The sequence below is a fragment of the Sturnira hondurensis genome, unplaced genomic scaffold (genome assembly GCF_014824575.4).
Source record: "Sturnira hondurensis isolate 20B ecotype Veracruz unplaced genomic scaffold, ASM1482457v3 Scaffold0016273, whole genome shotgun sequence".
Classification (NCBI taxonomy): Eukaryota; Metazoa; Chordata; class Mammalia; order Chiroptera; family Phyllostomidae; genus Sturnira; species Sturnira hondurensis.
The window spans coordinates 1,884,470-1,909,300 of NW_028088904.1; the positions used below are offsets into that span (position 1 = coordinate 1,884,470).

The 24,831-nt window shown below is 36.1% G+C and overlaps 1 protein-coding gene across 1 annotated transcript; it reads left to right on the top strand.

The window, feature by feature from the left end:
• The first annotated feature begins 29 nt into the window (after positions 1-29).
• Positions 30-24,831, top strand: LOC119000755 (lysine-specific demethylase 6A-like). Its single transcript, XM_037065884.1, has 5 exons — positions 30-39; positions 8,318-8,459; positions 16,773-16,899; positions 20,769-20,939; positions 23,391-24,831. Exons 1-5 carry the CDS (start codon positions 30-32, stop codon positions 23,415-23,417), a joined length of 477 nt encoding a protein of 158 aa, XP_036921779.1. The 3' UTR covers positions 23,418-24,831.

Here is a 24,831-nt window from a genome sequence, read left to right on the forward strand (position 1 = left end):
TTAATATAGTGAATAACATTGTAATAACTATGGCACCAAGTGAGTACTGAAAATATAAAGGTGATCACTTTGGTCCTGGTTGGTGTAGCTCAGTGAATTGAGCACGGGCCTGCAAACCACACGATCATGGTTTGATTCCCAGTCAGGGCACATGCCTGGGTTGCAGGCCAGTTCCCAGCAGGGGACTCACAGGAGGCAACCACACATTGATATTTCTCTCCTCTCCTTCCCTTCCCCTCTAAAGATAAATAAATAAATAATATAAAAAATAAAGGTGATCACTTTGTAAAGTATGTTGTATACCTGAAGCTAATACAGAATATTGAATGTAAACTATAATTAAAAGTAAAAATAAAATTAAACTTTTAAAAAGAAATAGGGTGGCAGACCCATCCATATCCTACCTATAAGAGACACATCTAAAATGTGTCTTCATTATAAACTTCTTCATAATAGATACAGACAGACCGAACTGAAGGGATTGAAAGATACAGTCCTTGCAAACAAATAGAAAGCTGAGGTAGCAATACTACCATCAGACAAATAGGTATTAAAATAAAGAAAGTAAAAAGACACAAAGGAGGACATTACACAATTTTAGGGATCAATCCAAAACAGTATATAATGATTATAATTATCTATGAACCTAACAGAGGAGCAACTAAATATATAAAACAAATACTAATGAACATAAAGGAAGATATTAATAGCAGTAACAATAGTAGGGACTTTACTGCCCTAACCTAGCACTGTTGGAGAGATCATTCATTCAACAAACTAATATGGAACCACTGACTTTGTTATGTTACACCATATCAAATTAATAGGACATTTCATTCCCCTATTCATTTTTACACTTGTAAAAATGCAAGTACATTTTTACAAGTGCATGTGAAATATTCCTCAAGGCTATTCAAAGAGTAGGCCAAGAAAAAAGTATTAATTCACACTCTCAAGGAGACTGAATTCATACCAAGCATTTTTTTCTGGTCATAGTGGTTTGAAACTAGAAATCAACTATAATAACACTGGAAAAAATACAAACATGCACAGACTGAACAACATTACTAGGCAACCAGAAGACCAAAGAAAAAATCAAGTAGGAAATTAAATATACCTACAAACAAATGAAAAAATAATACAGCTCCTGAGAATTTAGAGGATACAGCAAGTTCATACCTATATGGACCTCTCCCAAGAAACACAAAGTTTCAAATAAGGAACTTAACTTTCTTTTTCTGAAAGGAAACAGAAAATCAAACAAACCCTACACAAGTAGAATAAAGGAAATATAATTACCAAAGTGGAAACGGAGAGTAAGGAAAATAATGGGAAAGATCCCTGAAACTCTTAATATATTTTTAGCCAGATTTACCAACAAAAAAGAAACCCCAAGTAAATGAAATAGAAGAGTTTACAACAGACACCACAGAAATATGAAGGATCATTAAAGAATAATATAAACAATTATATGCCAAAAAACTGAACAACATAGAAAAATTAATGTAAGTTTCTACAAACATACAACCTCTAATTGTACAAAAAGAAGAAACAAAAAAATTGAACAGTGACTACTAGCAATGCAAAGCAGTAATCAAAAATCTAACAATGTCTAGGGAAGATAGTTTCACAGGTTAATTCTATCAACAACTCAAAAAATTAGTATCTATGATTGTCAAACTCTTTCTAAATATTTAAGAATATACACTTTCAAACTCATTCTATAAGGGCAGCATTACCATGATGCCAAAATCAGACAAAGGCACTAAAAAAAAGGGGGAGAGTTAGTACCAAATACCCGTATGAATGCAAACACCCAAATCCTCAACAAATTCTGGCAAACAAAATTCAACAATGTATCAGAAAAATACTATACCATGATAAAGTGGGATTTATGCCATGGGTGCTGGAATGGTTCTATATATGCAATTCAGTTGGCATTACATACCACATCAACAACACCTATGATAAAAATCATCTGATCATCTCAAAAGATGCAGAAAAAGCCCTTGACAAAATTTAATGTCCACTTACATTAAAAAGCCTCTCATTAAAGTAGGCATAAGGGATGTTATCTTAATATAACAAAGGATATATTAGGGGGACCCCCAAAATGGACTTAATTTATAAATAGTTGTATATTTATTCTCATATCTTTATTAAACTTCAGTCACCTTCAAAGTACTTTCCATTTGATGCACTACACCTATGGAGATATTTTCCCAGTGCTCAAATAGTTTTTTTAATCTTGCTGGTTTTTATATCCAGAAGTTGTGATGATTTATTCTCCTGAAACTGGAACCCTGGGCTGGGGGACCTAGTGTGGGGCTTGGGCCCCTTTCTCCTGAGATATATCTCCTTATTTTTATCTGCCAGATGTGGGTGTGGGACCAGCCCAGTCTGTGTCCCCATACTTCCTATCAGTCTCAATGTGGTTTTTTCCTTTAATGCTATGGTAGGACTTTATTTAACATACAAATAAGTGGAAGAACGTAACCTACTCATGGATTGGAAGGATTAACACTGTTAAAATGCCTATACTACCCAAAGCAATCTAAAAATTTGGTATAGTCCCTATCAAAATACCAATGTCATTCTTCTCTGAACTAGAAAAATGATTCTAAAATTTATATAAAACAAAGATCCAAGATGGTGGAGAAGTGAGTAGAAGTTATACTAACCACCTCCAGGACCAATCTGGGATTACAATTTAATTGTGGAGAAATTGCCCTGAACAAACTGAATAGCAAGAGAGAAGCCTCAGACAGAGAGAAGAATCAGTGTCAGAACAACCTGGAGTGCAGGTTGGAGGAGGCTCGACTGGAGAAGGGCTGGCTGGACACCCACAGGTGTCAACTGAAGCACTGGAGGGGTTATTAACCAGCTAGTTGAATTCCCCTGAGAAGTTTGGGGTCTAAACCCTAAACTGGGACCCCAGCCTAGAGCACCAGATCCAAAAAAGTACACAGATAACCACCAGTGGCTAAAAAATGCACTACCAGAGACAGAGCACTTCTAGCTAGAGACGCAGGGAGCTATTTAAAGGACCAATGCATAAATTTTCACTTATAGCCACTTACCCTGGGCTTTGTCAAAAACAGGAGCAGAGTGGGCTGCAGACACCTGAAAAGAAGCTGAAGATGGAAGCTTTGGGGAGAGAATGGAGAGAGTAGCCTCCAGGTTCCCAGAGCTGAGTCAACTCCCATATGGCACCAACCATCCTGCTAAGGCAGACCACTTTCCTCCAAGTGACAGCAGCCTGAGGGGCAGCAACCGCCCCGATCCAAGAAGGGTCTACCCTGTAGTTCTTAAGTCTGACTGCTAAGCATAGAGTGACAAGATTAACAATCAAGGAAGACAGCCAGAGACAACAGATCCCTGTAGTCTTCTACTGGCTGTACAAGACCAGATAGGGTCACCTTCTGACATTGCCAGAAGCAGATCCAGAGAGGAAAACAAAAAAAAAAGAAAGAAAAAAGAGTGGTAAATACTAAAGGCTACTGAGACAAAACCCACTAGGGTCTTTCCCATGATTTGTGATATTTTCATTCCTGCATAGCTTTTGAACATTTGTTTATTGTCCATCAAGTGACTCACTCTCCATTGAGTCACTAGATTTATACTACAGTTTGTCAATTCACGTATTTGTTCCTCCCTTTCTCTTACCCCATTTTATCTTCTCATTTCCTGTTATTTTTGTTTTAAATTTTGCTTTTTCTCTTGCTACATCTTGTTTCTATTCTACACACATACAATTTTTACCCCATCCAGCTTTTCAAACCCAATTTTATCAGTGGTCGTTTCATATTCCTTCCCCTGCTCTTCAAATATCTCATTATCTCTCCACTTTTAGCAATCTTTCCTCATTGGTTCTGGATAGGATAGATATGGTTGCATTTTTCAATTTTATCACTAGATCTTCACTAATTTTGTATTTCAAATCTCAAATTAATCATATCCCTCTCCTAGTATTTTTTGTCTCAAAATTTAATTTTCCTTAGCCTTATCTTGTTTTTTATTCCTCAGAGTATTCCCTCTCCCTCCATCTTTCCAAAGTTAATTATTTCTTCTACACATCTCAAACTTTTCATTCTTTCTATTTCATCTCTTATTCCTGTCCCACCTATGTTAACTTTAGCTTACTTATCATTGACAGTGCTGTGGTGGATCTTTCTCTCCAATTCAGTTCCTATTTTTTCCATTATTTGTTTACCTTTTTTCCTTTCTCTCTGACTTTATTTTCTTTCAACTTTTTATCTTTTAAAGATGTATTTCTTTATTATTATATAAAGGGAAAGGGAGCAAGAAACAGAGGAAAAGAAACATCAATGTGTGAGAGATCACATCAACTGGTTGCCTCTCATGTATCCTCCCACTCCCCCATTGGGGACCTGGCCTGCAACCCAGGCATGTGTTCCAACTGGGAATTGAACTGGTGACCTTTCAGTCACGGGCTAGCACTCAGTCCAGTGAACCACATAGGCTATGGTTCAGTTTTTGTTTAAATCTAATACTATATGCTTCCTTTCTCTTATTCCATTCCTTCTTCTTAATTACATTTTTTAATTTATGGTGTAAATTTTACTTTCACTTTTCACATTGCTACAACTTTCCTGCCTTTATTAGTGTTCCTCTCTCTACCATCCCCAAATCATTTTTCTTTCAGTAGTTCATCTCACATTTACTCTCCTTTCTCATAACAGTCTTAATTTCTTTACACAATGATTAATACTGATCCATTTGCTGTTGATAGTGGGGTTGTGGGTGGGAGTAATCTCTGTGGGATTGGGTTTTTTTCATGGGTTATGTGATTTTGTTTTGACAGCACCTGCAAAAACAGCACATAAGATAAGGTGAGTAGAGTGACCCTCAGGCAACCAGCTGGAGGGAAGGACCCCCCAAAGAATGACCAACTCAAAACCCAAATGCATGCACTAAGCAAACATAAATGAAACAAAGAGCATCGTAAGAACATCAAGTTCAGGTGATCAAGGAGAATTCACCACAGAATCTCACAGGCCTCCTACCATAGAAACTCATACCCCAAACTCAGGGAGTCAAAACATAAATTTGAGAAGAAGCTCTCGTAAAATGAAAAGACAAAGAAACAAGTCCCAATCAAAAGGAATGGAGGAATCCAAAGGAAGAATGTGAAATAAAATAGAGGCAAGTAAACTATCAGATATTGAGCTCAAAAGAATGTTTATAAGGAATCTTGATCAGCTCTGTGAGAATTACCAAAAACTACAGGGAAGCTGCAAGGAACTTATTACAAATTATACCAGCATGAACAAGGACATAGAAAATATCAACAAGAGTTAGGAGGAAATGAAGACCACAACTTCAGAATTAAAGAACACAAGTAGAAGGAATCAAAACCAGGCTAGATGAGGCAGAGGATCATATCAGCGAGCTAGAATACAAAGTAGAAAAAAACCCCTTCCAGATAGAACAAGAAAAGGAGAAAAGACTCAAAATGAACAGTTATTCAGCGTACCATAGGAAACATGGAACACAATAATATCCATATACTAGAGATACCAGAGGAGAAGAAATAGGGCAAAGGATAGAAAACCATTTGGAAAAGTAATGATGGAAAACACCCCCAATTTGTTAAGACATAAATCCAGGATGTACAGAGGGTTCCAATGAAGAGGAACACAAAGAGGCCTACCCCAAGACACATAATAAAAAAAACAGCAAAATTCAAAACAAAGAGATAATCTTAAAAGCAGCAAGGAAGAAAAAGGAAGTAACATACAAAGCAGCCTGATAAGGTTAGCAGTTGACTTCTCAATGTTCACACTACAGGCCAGAAAGAAATGGCAAGAAATATTCCAAGAAATATTTCTTAGAAATATTAATAAGAAACAAAAGCCTAAAACCATGATAATTTTAACCAGCAAGGCTCTCAATTAAAGTGGAAGAAGAAATAAAAAGTTCCTCAGACAAAATAAGACTAAAAGAACATACTTCAACAAATCCATATGGCAACATATGCTAAAGGAACTACTTTAAGAAAAAGGAGGACTTCTTGTCAAGATGGAAGCATAGGTGGAAACACTGTGCCCCTCCCACAACTAAATTTAAAGACAATGAAGTTTTAGAAACAAAACCACAGCCAAAACAGTGAAAATTGAACTGTACAGAAGTGCTACAACAACGAACCACTCTGCCAGACCAGTAAGAGGGGCGGAGTCGGTGGCAGAATGGGATTGGGATGGAAAGACCGTTCTGTCCTACCAAGCCAGGAGCAGAGGCGGAGGTGGTTGGTGGATCCCAGGCATGGGGTGGTGACAGGTGGACCCAGTGAGGGCACAGGGCAGCTGGCTGACTGCAGTCACACATTAGCGCACAGATAAACCAAGCAAAGGAGCGAACAGTGAGACAGACCGCTCAATCTAGGGCCCCAATGAGGGGAATTAGAGCCCGAAAGCACCAACTGGAAAGAGTTTCTTGGGGTCGAGGGGCCAGGAGAGGCACCCAGGCTCACAGAGAGTTCGTTGGAGAGACCCACAGGGTCCTGGAGGGTGCACAGGCCCACACACCCGGGAACCAGCACCACAGGGGCCCGGGCCCAATTTGCTTGTGGGAAGTCACAGAGGGGAAGAAATCTGAGAGGGAGTGGAGCAGAGCAGAGTGCCATTTTTTTCCTCTCCGACCCTGCCCCCACATACAGCATCACAACCCTGCAACTGCGTCACCCAGCCCTGGAGAACATGTAAGTCTCCACCCCTCAAACATAACAGGTGCAAACAGGCCGAACATTATGACTCAAGAACAGCTCAAAGCCCCAGAGCCTATGATTCTAAGTGACCAAGAAATAGCCAGCCTTTCAGATGCACAGTTCAAAACACTGGTGATTAGGATGCTCACAGAATTGGTTGATTTTAGCCACAAATTAGAGGAACATATGAAGGCTAAACTAATTGAAATGAAGGGAAACGCACAGGAACCCAATAGTGATGGAAAGGAAACCGGGACTCAAATCAAGGGAGTGAACCAGAGGAAGAAAGAAACAACCAAACAAAAGAAGGAAGAATCAAGAATTCAAAAAAATGAGGATAGGCTTAGGAACCTCCCGGACATCTTTAGACACTCCAACATCAGAATTATAGGGGTACCATAAGGGGAAGAAAAAGAGCAAGTGGAAAACTTACTTGAACAAATAATAAAGGAGGACTTCCCCAGTCTGGCAAAGGAAATAGACTTCCAGGAAGTCCAGGAAGCTCAGAGAGTGCCAAAGAAGTTGGACCCAAGAAGGAACACACCAAGGCACATCACCATTACATTAGCCAAGATTAAAATGAAGGAGAGAATCCTAGACACATCAAGGGATAAGGGGACAGTCACCTACAAAAGAGTTCCCATCAGACTCTCTGTGGATTTCTCAAAACAGACCTAACAGGCAAGAAGGGGCTGGAAAGAATTATTCCAAGTCATGAAATAAAAAGACCTACATCCAAGACTGCTCTATCCAGCAAAGCTTTCATTTAGAATGGAAGGGCAGATAAAATGCTTCTCAGATAAGATCAAATTCAAGGAGTTCATCATCACCAAGCTCTTAGTATAAGAAATGGTAAAAGGATTTATCTAAGAAAAAGCAGATAAAAACTATGAACAGTGAAAGGACAGCAAACTCACAGTTATTAACAACCACACCTAAAACAAAAGTAAACTAAGAGGACAGTTAGATCAGGAGTGGAACCACAGAAATGGAGATCACATGGAGGGTCAGCAACAGGGGAGTGGGAGGAGGAGGAGGAGGAGGAAGAAGGTACACAGAATAAGTATCATATGGTAGGTAAAAAATAGACAGGGGAGGGCAGGAATACTATGGGAAATACAGAATCTAAAGAACTTGTGACACATGGACATGAAGGGGAGAATGGGACAGTTGTAATGGCATAAGCATTAAAATATTTAAGAAAAAAAACAATCTGGTCTTTAAATCAAGAAAGAGCTGAGTGGTAACTCCTTGGTTCTACCTTTGATAAATCTTACCACTTCAGTCAAATGTTTTGAAACTTTCAGAGGCTCATGCATTGTTGGGGGTTGGTTAACCTACAAAATGAGAATTGTTAAAAATCCATAAAGCTTTATGTGAAGCAGTGAAATGAGGTAAGAGAGAAACTCCTTGCATGATGCTGAACCCTAAGTTTTGTTTGCATGATAAATCCTTTTAAAACTATTATTACTGTAAAACAATCTTTTTAGTATCTTGAGATTTTTGGAATTGGTCTTAAACTTATCACCTGAGAGGTGATGTCTTTCATTACTTTGGGTTACTTTATAAGTTAAGTGTTTTTTCTCCTAGCCTGCCAGTACAAATTGGCAGTGGAACGATATGAATGGAACAAATTGCAAAATGTGAAGTCATTAGTGCCTATGGTTCATCTGTCTTGGAATATGGCTCGGAATATCAAAGTCTCTGATCCCAAGCTTTTTGAAATGATTAAGTAAGTGCTTTCCAAAACTGCTATAGTCTCTGTTTTGGGGGGTGTAAAGTATAGTGAGGAGTGTTAGCTAATTAATAGTTTCCCCAGTGAATAATATGTCAGTTGACCTGAGATGATAAAACAGTGCCACAATTTTGACATGTTCAAAATATTTTCTTCCATAAGTAAAATATGTATTTTTTCCAAATAGACTGTCATTATGATATAGAGAGGAATTAAGGTATACACGATTCTATACTAAATTCACTCCTCTATGCTTTCCCTTAACCTCTGATTAAACTGATTTCCCAGGACTTTAACAATTTTTGGTACTAGAAGTATGCCTGCATCAACAGACGATGACAATATAATATAAATATCTCATATATTGCCCTGGTTTGTGTAGCTCAGTGGATTAAGCACCAACCTCAGAACCAAAAGGTCACTGGCTTGATTCATAGCCAGGGCACATGCCTGGGTTGTGGACCAGGTCCCCAGTAGGGGGCGCCAGAGAGACAACCACACATTGATGTTTCCCTCTCTTTCTCCCCCTGTGCCTAAAAATACATAAATAAAATGTTTTTTTTTTAATTTTGTAACTTTAGGAATAGTGATTTAACTAAAACAGTAAAATTTTCTGGCTGCTCTAATTTAATTGTCCTCTTAGTTTCCTGACCCATTCACTGCAAACATAATAGAGTAATAATTTGAATATATATATATGCTAGTAGCTTTTCATTTGTTAGCCTAGTTTCTATTCCACTTATTACGTCCATTTAGTATGCATATTAGACAGTGCCATTTAGTAGTTTTTCTCCAAATTGTCCTCTTCCCCTTCACTATCAATCATCAAAGACTAATTCTTGTCAAACAACTTTGGGAAATTTGTGGCTTAATAGTTAAACCAGTGTTTATATGTTTTTATTAAGTTTTTCAGGTATGTTTGTTCATGAAAATTTGATTATTTAAAAACACTACTGGCTTATCCTAACCAGTGAGGCTTAGTTGGGCATCATCCTGCAAAAGAAAAGGTCTCCAGTTTAATTTCCAATCAGGACATATGCCTGGTTTATGAGTTTGGACCCTATTGGGCCACATTTCATGAGGAACCAATTGATATTCCTCTCTCACAGTAATGTCTCTGTCTTTCTCTCTCTTCCTCCATTGTCCTCTCTCTATAAATCAATAAATATAAATTTTAATAGTGCTGGCTTATTATAGATAATTTCTACTCTGAAATCAAAATTTTCCTCTACCCAATATATTCATACAAAAATTGGAATGCCAAGGTAATATACCTATGTGCTATTTTACTAGTAACTCAATCCAGTTTTCGTTAGATAAATGAAATTTGAAAAGTTCAGGTAAACATGTAGTCAAAACTCCTACTCAGTGTAATAATTTCTAATAAAGTCACACAGTTTATAGTCATTTGGTAAATTTTTTATTGATCATTACATCAAGTTAGTTTTTTGAAAACTGTAATGGTTTTCCCAGAGCTCTAAGTGTTACTACGATTTATGCAAAATGAATTGCATTCAACAGATGTTTGAGAAGCAAAATTCTATGCCAGACATTATTCTTGGTAATGATTATAGGTAGTTCAGTGTATAAAACAAAATGTTTGCCAAAAAGACAAATTGGCACGTAGATAAATAGATAACTGTTAAGTAATATGAGTAATATTAAACAAGACAATGTATTTTTCTGGTTAGAGATATAGAGAATGCTGCTATATAAAAGTATATTCTGAGAACATGTTTTCTATGCCTGCACCTAAGCAATGAAAATCAGACAACCGTAGATTGACGGTAGAAGCATTTTAGGACACTCCACCTCCAAACAAGTGAAAGGCTTTGGTGTACTTACAGTGCAGAAAGGCCAATGTAATTGTAGTAGAATGAAGGAAAGGAATAAATTAGGTATAGTGCTTTTCCATAAATGTTCCAGTATCAAGTTATACATGAATATTTATAGTTATGGTAAGAACTTTAGAGACTGATTCTGAGAAATAATAGGCTACTATTAGAAGATTTAAAGAAGGAAAGGGCTAGGTTCTTTTTTGTATTTTAAAGGTATGAATATGTTACTTTATGGCAAATGTATTAAAAGGTGCAAGGTTAGAACTAGAGGAAATAGAATGCAATTGCAATAACCATGGCAGCAGTGAGAGAAGAGAGAAGGAATCATACTACACACTGTTGTGAAGCATAAACTTTACAGCGTATTCATAGATTGGATAGTAATATGAGAAAAAAGGAATCAAGGAAAGGTGATTGTCAAGCTATGTTGTTCTTACCTTTTTCTCAATGTTAAAACATCTCTCATTCCCCTTGCAACAACACAGGGATGTGTCTCTTCCTCTCTCTCTCCCTCTCTTTTCCTCTCTCCAAAAATAAATAAATAAAATCTTGTTTAAAATAATCTCACTTCTGTCCATTTTTTCCAACCCATATTATTCTTAACATCATTCTAGACCCCTTTTAGCTCAAGAGTTTCCCTCTCAATATTTGATACATGGTGAGCTATGACTTGCCTTCTGTGAACCTGGATGTTCCCAATTTTTTGTATAGTGGCAATTTAAATTTCATTTTCTTTGTTATGATAGTAATCTTAGTATTGAACTTTAATATACAAGTTTAGGTTCTTTTTCACTTAAATAAATGAAAATAGTTTTTATCCATATTATGCTTACACATTTTTTTAAATGTTACTGAATCTAGCCCTGGCTGGTATAGCTGAGTGAATTGAGGGCAGGTATGTGAAGCAAACAGTCGCCAGCTCGATTTTCAGTCAGGACATATGCCTGGGTTGCAGGCATTTTTTAATTAAAATTAAAAAGAATGTTATTGAATTTGTGCATTTGTCAGCACTCCAGTTCAGCCTGAGTTTTTTCTCTTTTTTTTTTAATTATTTTTAAACCTTACCCAAGGATTTATACATACTGATTTTAGAGTGAGCCGGGGAGAGAGAGAAACATTGACAGGTTTCCTTCTATATGCATACCAAGCAAGGGGATTAACACTCATCCTACGTGTGTGCCCTGACTGAGAATCAAATCCACAGCCTCTTGGTATAAGGGATGATGCTCTGACCTACTGAGCCCCACCAGTCAGGATGGGTTTTGTATTTCCGATAATTGCTTAGAAACTATGCAATCCCCTGAATACTAATAATTTTTACAATAATTTCAGAATTCTTCTTCAACCCTTGGTTGTGTAATGTTTGATTAGCACTGTTTTTGTCACCACACTAAAAGAGTTAATAAGAGTTACTCAGCCTCCTGTGAAAATGTACTTTCATCAGCCAGCAGTATTTGTCATACCTTTAATTTAGTGAATACACGATTTGAGTGCTAACTGAATAGAAGACAATTGCTGGAGCTCTGGAGATTTTATTTTTATTCTTACTATTTTTAAAGATTTTATTTAATTGCTTTTAGAGACAAGAAGGGTTCGAGAAAGAAAGAAACAACATCAATGTGTAGATGCCTCTTGCGCGCCCCCTACTGGGGAACTGGCCTGCATCTCAGGCATGTGCCCTGACTGGGAATGGAACTGGCGACCCTTTGGTTCTTAGGCTGGTGCTCAATCCACTGGTGCTCAATACACCAGCCAGGGAAGCCTTGGAAATTTTAAAACATTCATGACATACTTTTGTTTATGTATTTTTAATTAGGGAGATAGGGAGAAATAATGGAAGTAGAAGGGTAAAAGCACACATATGTACATAGGTTTTAAAGTTTACATTGACAAATGTTAATGGTTATATCAGTTCTAAGTAATTGAAGAATATTATCTGGTTAAGAATGTAATGAGTAAATCACATGATACCAAATATAGAGAACCCTCAAGACTCGACCAGAAACTTCTGGAACTAATAAATGAATTTAGAAAAATAGCAAGATACAAAATAAATATCCAGAGCAATTAGTTCCTTTTTTATACACCAATAACAAACTATCAGGAACGGTATCTAAGCAAACAGTTTCAACCTGGCTGACATGTCTCAGGTGGTTGAGTGTACCTCTATGAGCCAAAAGGTCACTGTTTCAATTTCTCTTCAGGGCACATGCCTGGGTTGCATGCCAGGTCCCCACACGTAAGACACAACCACACATTGATGTTTCTCTGCCTCTATTTGTCCCTCCCTTCTCCTCTCTCTAAAAATAAATAAAATCTTAAAAATCATAATAATAAAGTGCAGCTTTGGCAGGGTGGCTCAGTTGGTTGGACTGTCATCATTTACATCAAAAGTTGTGTGTTTGATCCTACTCAGGACACATGCCTAGGTTACCAGTTAGATTATTGATTAAGACACATACAGGAAGCAACCAATTGATATAAATATATATATATATACACATACACACATAATCAGAAAACTACACATGTCTTTGGGTGAGGATTAAAATAATAGTAATAAAATATGTAGCAGTAAATATAACCAACAATGTAAATGACACGTACTTGGGAAATTATAAGACAGTGAAGAAAAAAGTTGAAGAAGATAGAAATAAATGTTTATGGACTAGAAAAATACATCTCATTAGGCTGTTCACACTACCCAAAGTAATCTATAGATTAAATGCAATTTCTACAAAGATACCAATAGCCTATTTCAGAGAAGTAGAATGAATACTACAAAAAAATTATATGGAACCACATACAAGACCCATAACAGCAACAGGAATCTTGAGAGGGTGGGAACTGGAGGAGTAGGACTACATGATAGTAAATTACATCAATATACTACAGTGCTACCATAATCAAAATAGCCTGGTACTGCCATAAAAATAGACATACAGATCAATGGAACAGAATAGAGAGCTGAGAAATTAGCCCATGTCTCTACAGTCAATATTTGACAAAATATTGTCAAATATTTTTGGGGAAATGTACAATGAGAAATGTACAATGGGAAATGTACAATGAGATAAAGATAATTTAGAAAATTTATAAATTTAACACAGATTTATTTAAGTTTTGAGTGCCAAAGGTTTTGTGTAAAATGGGTCTTACTGAGCTAACAGAAAGAAATTTGCAGAGCTGTGTTTTTTTGTGCAATAGAAAACCATCAGTTTTCTTGCTCATTTTAGGCTCTTCTTGCTTCCCATATTGCTTTGCTTCCGTATAGCTTTCTACTGTTAAAGACAACAATGCCCAGTCATGTGTGTCTCATTTGGAATCTTTCTAATACTAATTCTTTTGTACTGTAAGGATCATTTTATAACATTGAACCTAGGCATATAATTTAGAATAATGTGCATCTCAGGCCATTAGATTAGCAACCCTAATTCCATAGTAATGTTTGATACATTACTTTCCATTGCCATGTAATACAAAGTATTTACATATTCTGGGGATTAGGATGTGGACATCCTTTGGGGTGTTATTCACTTTTTTACCTAATCTAATAGATAGCATTATCTGCTTTTTATGTGTGTGGAAAGTCAGGCATGCAAAAAAGAAGTTATCATTTAAATCCAAACAATCTGCCTAGTCTCTTTGCTTTAATATATTACTTGAAGTTGGCTCTGATTTATTGGGGTCCTCTTGAAAAAAATTTGGATGAATTGCAAAAGGTGCCTTCTAAAACTACACTGTTTAAATTTTTGCTAACATAAAGTATGGACTTCACTAGTTCATATTAGTTTATATGATCAAGCAGATCATAAGAATCACTGGGGATACCTAGAAAGGGATTTTCAAGGCTGTGTATCTCCTTAATAAAATTCAAAGACTTTGGGAATCTATTTCATAGTGGCCCTGAAGATTAGAAACATATGGACACATTTAGACTACAAAATTTTTTTTCAGAGGTAAAAAATATTTTACCTTTTCACTCTTCTTATTTTGTACTAGTATGTTCTGTCTTTGTTAGAGCTACTATAACAATATCTATTGACTGCAAAGTTTATAAACATTTATCGGAGGCTGGAGGGCAGTTAAGTTACTGTAAGATAAAATTGGCACAGCTCTCAGTGTTTAAGATTCCGCTATTAGGGCAAGTAATTATGTACCTCTGATTTCAGAAGAAGACTTAACCATGCTTTCTGTTTACTCCTAACAAACAAAGCTCCATTTCTTTTAGTATATTATATACATCTTTTCATATGAAACTAAAACTAGTTAATATAATAAAACCTATTATCTAGTTGGCAAAATAACCACTACAGCTGCAAATGTAAGCTTATTTCTTAAGCAAAAAGTTGAACAATACTAATTATAGAAAGTTAAGTAATTTTTCTAATACTGCAGGTATTTGAGGCAAACAAAATGTGATTTGACAGCTCAAATGGATGCGAATGATTGCAGAAAGTAAAGAGAATAAAATATAATAAAAATATAGTGATTTGATATTTTTAATACTCTTTATCCTCACCAAAGGACATGTTTACTGATTTTACAGAGAATGGAAGGGAGGGAGAGAAACATCAATTGGTTGCCTCCTGCTCATGCCCTGATGGAATTGAACCTGAATCCTAGGTGTGTCCTTTGACAGGGAATCAAACCCACAACCTTTGGTGTATGACACAATGCTCCAACTAACTGAGTCACACCAATGAGAGCTATTATTCATACTCTTTAAATTTTAAAATAAATTAACAAGATTGTGTATGTCTTAAAATCATTTTATCCGAGATTTATTTGTATGGGTTTTCTTTTATTTATTTTTTAGATAAAAGGAAAAGGAAAGAGAAACAGAGAGAAAGAATCATTGATGTGTGAGAGATACATGGATTGGTTGCCTTTCTCTTGCAATCCAGGCACAGGCCCTGACCCAGAACCAAGTCAGTGACACTTCAGTTCACAGGCTCGCACTTAGCCAGTCAGGAATGGGTTTCCATTTTTTAAAAAATAGCTTGAGGCCCTGGCTGGTGTAGCTCAGTGGATTGAGCACAGGCCTGCGAACCAGAGGATCGCGGTTCGGTTCCCAGTCAGGGCACATGCCTGGGTTGCAGACTGGTTCCCTGCAGGCCAACTCCCAGCAGGGGATGCACAAAAGGCAACCATACATTGATGTTTCTCTCCCTCTCTCCTTTCCCCTCTAAAGATAAATAAATAAATAAAATAAAAAAAATAGCTTGACATCACAAGTAGAAGTACCACAGATACACAAAATAAAGAAGATTCATTCCTTTATTACTAATCATATTACAAAATTTACTTATTTATTTAATAACCAAATACAGGTCAAGAGCAATATAATAAGTATGTCAGAGAACTCCCACTTAACATTTGTTCTGATTCCAGGGACTTAGAAAGTCCACAAACCTTAACATTTTCATTAAACTAATTTCTTTTTACAGTAATTTTAGAGCTGAAATGTACCACATAGGCAACTCTGCTTTCAAAGGAGAACTTCAGATATTTATATATTCATGGAAACTTTAGCAGACAATTCCAACCAGTCACAAACTCACAGAAATACGAACACTGTGAAAATTCACTATGTTGTTGGCATCATAAGTATTAATGTAAGAAAAGTGCAAATTATAGAAAGTTTATGTTAATGTAAATTAAGGGTTAGATTAATACTACCTTCAAATTAAAACCGAACAAATATCACTTTCTCTTTAGTCTCATAATTAATATCCTATCCTCTAATGACAAATAAATAATTTTCTGCTGAGGTCTTAGAATATTAAAATTAATTATGTAAGTGATACTGTTTGTGAGTGTCTGCCTACAACTGTATGCCTCCTTACCTTACTATAAAGAAAGGCATTCCAGCCCTGGCTGATGTGGCTCAGTGGATTGAGTATCTGCCTGCCGAGCAAAGAGTTGCTGGTTCAGTTCCCAGTGAGGGCACATGCCTGGGTTGTGGGCCAGGTCCCCAGTAGTGCGTGTGTGTGAGGCAACCACACATTGATGTTTCTCTCCCTCTTTCTCCTTCTCTTTTCCTCTCTGTAACAATAAGCAAAATATTAAAAGAAAAAAAAAAGCAAACAAAGCAGTTTCAGCCTGAAGTTCAGACCATGTATTTTAAAGATGAAGAGACTTAAGCTCTTCATTTTTAGAAAATTTGTTTTCACTTGCCTAAATCAAAGCAAATATTAGGAACATGACTTTAAATAACAGTTGAATTTTTGTAGACTAAGATGATTGTGTTTTTATATTCAAATACCAATTTTAAACTTTTACTGCTTTAATTTGCCATTGCTGCAGCTTTAACAACTGTTTAATTTTTAACAAATCAGACCTTGACAATGAAATTTTCATGTCAATACACCATAGAGGCAAAATCCTAAAAATTATATCTTGGGTCATTTTTTATTTTAAGAATATTCAGTATTCATTTGATGTTATGAATAATTTTCCTTCACAATAGGTATTGCCTTTTGAAAATACTAAAGCAATGTCAGACATTGAGGGAAGCTCTCACTGCTGCAGGAAAAGAGGTTATATGGCATGGGCGGACAAATGATGAACCAGCACATTACTGCAACATTTGTGAGGTAACCATTCTTATTGAAAGTGGCTTCATTGTAGAGTTTTTCTATATTTTTTATTATAACTTGAGCTATAAAGTTATATAATAGCCTTATATTGAAATTGTTATAGCCATTGTATTAAATGTTTATATGATTGCATATTAACTTAGAAGTACAATATCTTGTATAGAAGTATTCATGGAATAGTTTCTTATGACATTATTCTGTGCAGATCTAAGCAGATCAGCATGAAGTTCTTTCCATATTTGTTGGTTTTTTTGTCATGGCCAAATATTACAAAAAGTGTAGATATATACACATGGTATCTCCTCTGTAAGAGCATACATTGCACTTCATAAACAACTAATGTAATGCCCATGAAACTTATGAATATGAAGATGGATGTGTGTATACTGTATCACACAAAATTGAGGAAAAACAATTCTTCTGATAATATTTTCTTAAGTCTACAGACCTATTAACATTTGAGTCCCTCCTTAAAAAATGAATTTGACTTCATCAGGCAAAAGGTGGCTGTAATTGGAGGTTTATAAAACATTAGTTTTTAGGAACAGTGTAGTGGTGGGGAAATGAGTAACATGTATAATAAGTCCTACTAGGGCAGTATGGCCAGAAAATGAATGTCGTATTCTCAGAAACCTGTAAAAATAAATGGTATGTGGCTTCCAAAGTATCTTGAATTCAGTTTAATATTTTTATTCTGAGGTCATTGATGTCTTTAAAAGTTTTGAGCAAAGTAGTAAGTGAAAATATGATTCAGGGAATACAGGGTGATAATTGGAGCTGATATAGGTAGAGCAGAGAGATCAATTTGGAGACTATTGGAGTAATCTTATGGAATTAACTAAATGTCCAGACTAATACATAATGTTAGAAATATAAAACAAAGGAAATTTGTAAGTGCTTAGAAAGTGAAATCATCCCTAGCTGAGTGGTGCAGTGTATTGAGCGCAGTCGTGTAAATCAAAATGTCACCAATTCTATTCCCAGTCAGGACATATCCTGAGTTTCAGAACAGATCTTGGTGAGAGGTGGCATGACTCGCACAAGAGACAACCACACATGGATCTTCCACTCACTCTTTTTCCCTCTCAAAATAAGTAAAATCTTTAAAGAAAAAAAAGTGAAATCAGCAGGTTACTTGATCAGATGGAGAATGATGACAACTTGAAAAATTCCAGAATGAATATGGGACTTCCAGCCTAGATGGAGATGTAGATAGATACACTGCCTTCTTGCACAACCAAAGGGACAGCAAATTTAAAAACAAAACACAACCAGAACTTCCAGAAAATAAAACTCTGTGGAAGTCAGACAACCAAGGAGTTAAAGAAGAAACATTCATCCAGACCAGTATGAGGAATGCAGATGGGTAGCCAGGTGGAGAGCACTCATGGCAAGGGAGCAGCTGGAGGACCCGGTGGTCCCACATTTGCATGCAGATAAACTGAGACAAACAACTGGGAAACAAGACAGATTGAGTAACCTAGGGTTTCAGCATGGAAAAAATAAAAGATTTAAAACCTCTGACCGAAAAAACCTATTGGTGTTGAGGCAGCAGGAGAAACTCCCAGCCTCACAGGAGAGTTCATTGGAGAGACCCACAGAGTTGTAGAATGTACACAAACCCATCACCCAGGAATCAGCACCAGAAAGGCCCACTTTGCTTGTGGGTGGAGGAGGAAGTGACTGAAAGCCAGCAGAGAGCTGAGCAAATGGCCTTGTTCCCTCTTGATCCCCTCCCTCACATACATTTTCACAAAGCAGCAACATGGGTTGCCCTGCCCTCTGGAATACTTAAAGCTTCACCCCTTACTACCAAACGGGTGCACCCAGACCTCCCACTCCAGAAAAAATGCAGCTAAGGGACAAAGAGATAGACACCTTATCAGATGCACAGTTCACAAACATTGGTAATCAGGATACTCACAGAAATACTTAAGTGTTGTCACAAAATACAGGGAAAAGTGAAAGCTATGAAAAGTGAAAAAAAAAAATGTACAGGGCCCTGGCTGGTGTAGCTCAGTGGATGGAGCACAGGCCTGCGAACCAAACAACAGCAGTTTGATTCCCAGTCAGGGCACATGCCTGGGTTGCAGGCCAGTTCCCAGCAGGGGACGCGCAAGAGGCAACCATACATTGATATTTCTCTCCCTCTCTCCTTCCCTTCCCCTCTAAAGATAAATAAATAAAATCTTTTAAAAATGTTTTTTAAAAAAGAAAGGAATATGTATAGGGAACTAACAGTGATGGGGAGGAAACCAGGACTCAAATCAACAGTTTGGACCAGAAGGAAGAAATAAACAACCAGAACAGAATGAAAAAAACAAGAATTTTTTAAAAGCTGGGCAGAGGCTTAGGAATCTCCAGAAGAAATTCAAATGTTTCAACATCCAAATCATAGGGGTGCCAGAAAGGAAAGAGGAAGAGCAATGAGTGGAAAACGTTATTTGAACAAATAATAAAAGAGAACTTGCCCAATCTGGCAAAGGAAATAGACTTCCAGGAAGTCCAGGAAGCTCAGAGAGTCCAAAAAAAGGTGGACCCAAGGAAGAACACACCAAGGCACATCATAATTACATTAGCCAAGATTAAAATGAAGGAGAGAACCTTAGAAGCAGCAGAGATAAGGAGACAGTCACATACAAAGCAGTTCCCATCAGACTGTCAGCAGAGTTTTCAAAAGAGACCTTACAGGCAAGAAGGGGCTGGAAAGAAGTATTCCAAGTCATGAAAGGCAAGGACCTACAGCCAAGATTGCTCTATCCAGCAAATACTCTATCCAGCAAAAGCTTTCATTTAGAATGAAAGGGCAGATAAAGTGCTTCTCAGATAAGGTCAAGTTCAAGGAGTTCATCACCACCAAACCCTTCTTATATGAAATATGAAGGAAAACTGCAATAGTATAATCAGTAAAATATAATAAAAAAAATTTCAAAACTTTCAACTGAGGTCACTAAACTGTGTTTCTTTTTATCAGTAGTAATGGGAAACCTTATAGACTCTAGAATTTTAGGAGAACTGTTCAAAGAATAATTTGAGATATTGAATTTTTATTGCTCATGAAGTCTGACAACCACATGTCTAGGCCATTAAAGCATCACACTAAACCTTGAATCTGTATGCTTGAGATAAATTCATTAAATACACTTGCTGAATTTCAATGTTGTATAAATTTATCAGAGTTTAGTATTATACAAAACCAATTCTGGTTACATGTTAAATAATGTGTCATTTTAGTATGTGAAAATAAGTGATACATTTGTGTTATTCATTATCCTGGCTGAGCCTTTTCAACTGGTAGTTTTTTCTGTAGAAGATCTATTTATTTTGTATATTAATGCTTACTAGTCTGTACTGCTTTCTTAGTATGAGTCTTAGAACTGAATATTTGTTGCTACTTATCTATGAATTTTCAGTTTTTGAAAATAATGTGCTTATATTCATTACACTGGTTTTCTTTTCTTGTTTTTCTTAAGCTTTGAGCTTTGATTAAACATTAAGCACAATCATATGCTCTAGAGGTCCAAAAATGAATAGTATATAGTTGCTACCTTAATGTAAGGAGAGACGCATATTCAAACACAGAACACTGAATACTATTTTAGAGAAGTTTATATAAAAAATAATGACTTACCTATTTTCATTTTATGTTTTGGGTAAAATAAAAATAGGCTTTTATCCAGTGCTTATAATGAGTATTTGCTTTCCTTAGGTCAGGTTCTATATATGTAACATTAGCCTTCAAGTAGCTGCAGCCAGTGAAAACATCACTACCCACAATTTCACATATAGTTGAATTTCATAGTTCTGCAAAAGTAGTGTAATAAATTGAACTACCTGTATTCTGTGTTTCTTTCTTTATGAAATAGGTGGAAGTTTTTGATCTGCTTTTTGTTACAAATGAAAGCAATTCTCAAAAGACATACATAGTGCATTGCCAAGACTGTGCACGAAAAACAAGTGGAAATTTGGATAATTTTGTGGTGCTAGAACAGTACAAAATGGAGGACCTAATGCAAGTCTATGAACAATTTACATTAGTAAGTGAAGTCAACATATGAATACATGGCTGGGTTTTGAAGCAGCAATGTTTGTTTTTGCTACCTGATGTATTGATTAGTAAGATATTTAAATTTTCCAGTGCATAAGAAAAAGGTATTTCTATCTATTCAAATTTTAAAGCAGTTTATATGTAATAAACGTGTATTAACTATTTTCTTCTCAATGAAAACACCTTAATAATCACAATAATCACATTTTAAATTTTTGTGTATTTTTAGATCATTAGCTGAATCTTTATTCTTTTAACTTATCTTTATTTTTTATTTAATTATTATTCAAGTAGAGTTTTCTATCTTTTACTCCCACCCCAGCCAACCCCCCTTAATTTATCTTTAGAGGGGAAGGGAAGGAGAGAGGGAGAGAAACATCAATGTGTGGTTGCCTCTCGTGCGCCCCTGCTGGGAACTGGCCTGCAAACCAGGCATGTGCCCTGACTGGGAATCGAACTGTGATCATCTGGTTCACAGGCCCAAGCTAAATCCACTGAGCTACAGCAGCCAGAGCTGACTCTGTATGTTTATTTAACTTAACTAAGAAAGTGAAATATGTGGAGCTTAATTGTATAAAGATGAACCAAAAGGACATCAGTATTTTTTAAATGTACTTATGTTTCAGTTGTTTGTATTTGCTTAAAACCTGGTCCTTGCAGTAAGTATTAAACTGATGGAAATAATAGATGCATCTGGACCAAGCGGTGCATGAGGTACATAAAATTAAATTAATAATACTGTGAAATTAATAGTATTTAATTTTAAGAATATGCTGCATTTACTTGTGGCAGTAGGAATACAAGTATGTTAGTTAATCATGAGTTATTGATACTGATTCAGTGCTATTGCCTTTGACTGTAAATTTTGAAATTAAGTTTCTGGTGTTTTTTGAGTGCATACCTCTCAAGATTTCTTGGTAAAAAAAATAACATGACATATGACATCTGTTCAGAAAGTACCAGCCATGATGTACTCTGAAACATAGACATTTACTGAAGAAGACACAAGACACACAGTAGATAGATAAATGACACCTCGGTACCCTTCAAAGTAGGCCCTTTGGGACCTCACACAGTTCTCCCAGTGGCCATCAGCTGCCTTGTTGTATTTTCCTGAATCTCGTCCACGGTCTGAAATCTATTCCCCTTCAAAGGTGATTCTAGCCCTGGCTGCTATGGTTTTATGTATTCAGTGTGGCCTACGAACTTAAAGGTTGCTGGCTCAGTTCCCCGTCAGGGCACATGCCTGGGTTGCGAGCCAGGTCCCCAGTCAGGGACATACAAAAGGCAACCAGTCAGTGTTTCTCTTACACATTGATGTTTCTCTCTTCCTCTTTATCCATCACTTCCCTCTGTCTAAAAATAAATAAATAAACATTTTTCTTTAAAAAAAAAAAGGTGATTTTAGTTTTGAGAAAAGCTAAAGTTGCAGGGTGCCAAATCTGGGCTATAGGGGACCCGAGTCACCTGGGTGATCCAGTCATGTGAAATGAAAAAATAGGTTTGTTGAAGATACAAGACACAAGAAAAATTGTACATAGGCTAATGATGCCTCAGTTCCCTTCAAAGGAGGCACCTTGGGACTTTACACAGTTCTCCCAGTGGCCATCAGCTGCCCTGTCGTATTTTCCTGAATCTCATCCACAATCTGAAATCTCTTTTCTTTCGAAGGTGATTTTAGTTTTTGGAAAAGCCTAAAGTTGCAGGGTGCCAAATATGGGCTATAGGCAGGCTGAGTCACCTGGGTGATTGGATGTTTCACCAAAAACTCTGCACAACACGTTTTGCATGAGCGGGCATAATGTTGTGATGAAGCTGCCAATCACCAGTTGCCTGTAGCTGCAACCTTCTGAATCCAAATAGTTCCCATGGAGGAATGTTCAAGCTTGACTTGAAATTGGATGCAGATTCATTGCCCTACCCACTCATTCATTTTAAGTGTGATGGCCACACAGTACGCACGCTCACTCAGTAATATCAACTGCCCAATGACCAAAGTTATCGTTGTTCACACATGCACATTCCAGTACACTCTCTTTGGCTGACAGGTTACATCCATGTCAAATGAACCATTCTGACTATGTTACCAATGGCTGAAATTTTTCTGGACAGAATTATATGTGAAACACATAATTCATTAATAAGATTTTAAATAAATTTTAAATTTTATTTTTCCACAAAATTCTGTTTTAGTATCTAAAACACTGGGAATTTGGTTATGACTCATGAGAGTTTCTAATAAATGATGAAGTACAGGAGAAGTAAAATGAGGTTAGTGCTTCAGGACACTTTAAATGTACCAAGCTGGTGAACTTGGGACATTTGGTGTCTTTCTAACTTGTTTTATAAGTAGGCAGTATGTTGTTTATAGCTATGAACTAGTGAGTACTGGCAAGAATAATATACCAAAATAATTAACATAACTTATTCTTAATTTTAGGCTCCTCCTCCATCTTCCTCTTCTTGATATTGCCCCAAGAATATTAAATGATGCTTTTTCTGCTCTTCAGGAAAGTTTTGCACCACTGGGTTTTGTAACTGTTTCATAAGACTGCTGACTAAAAGCTATTTCTATGCAATCTTTGAAGAACAGAGTGTCAACCGATTTCACATGTAAGAGCACTGCCTCTCCTTAAGACTCTCAACACAGCAGATCCAGTGTAATTAATAAAAATAAACATAGTTCATGGTTATCTGACAAAACTGGCAATTTTTAATACACTACTGACTTGGAAACACTTTTTTTTACATTTCTCTATTTCTGGACTGATAAGTTTGTTTTCATCTATATTTTACCCTTTCAGGAATTTTCCTTGGGGAAAATACTGTGCTAACTAGGCATTGTTAGTCAGGATAACTAATTTAAATCTTTGATCAAATTTGTTTAATGTGAAAAGTTAGAGGAAAAAAATCTTTTTACTGATTTTTGTTTTTCTGTATTGGTTTGAGGCCGTAGTACTTACACTTTTGGTTGCAAAGTAAATTTTTAAAAACTTGATAGTATAGTAATCAGCACACAAAGGTAATGGGATACACATAAAGTAAGGAATAAATTTCAGATTTGTGATTTTTGTTATTAATCTTGATATAGATTCACACTATTTATGAATACTTATTTATTGCTTAAAACTATATGTGAATGGAATGTTGCTTATTTTTTTTAGATTTACCTGCCATTAAATATAAAGGAGTTCTGTCATTTTACACACTACTCCTCCTACATTTTCTATGTGTAAATAAAACTACTTTGCATTGTACAGAAATGTCTATTAAAATTGTTTAATGTTTAAAGTGTTTTCCAATATCTGAGTTTTAGAAAAACTTCTGTAAAGACTTAAGTTTTTTGTTCAACTTTAAATCTGATTTTATATATTTATATGTAGAAAGATACACCTGTATAACATAAAATTTATAATTGTATAAAGATAAAACTTAAAATTTTTCTGATCTCTGGTAGTTTTTGAAGTAACTACAGCAAAACTACTACTGCAAAACAGTGCTTACAAAAATGTTTATTTTTAAAGTGTATGTCCTTCAGTCTTGTTTAAGCCACAGTTATTGCAGTGATGGCCAGTAAATAATCGCTAGCAAAATATATCATAGAAAAACAGTGAGTGAGGTTAAGGAAACAGATTTGCTAATTTTGCTATGGGAAGAGTACAGAATGATATGATAGCCTTCACTTTAAGGAATACGTACATTAAGAGACTTTTTAAATTTTTAGATGGCTCTGAAATTCCAACCTTTTCTGCTTGTACAATAGAGTAGAAAAAAATATTGAAATTCTGTATCACTAAATCAGTGAATTGTATTAAATTCTTAAGGCTTTTATTTCAAATGAACATATTTCTTTTAACTAACCATAGTATCTTCTTTCTGAA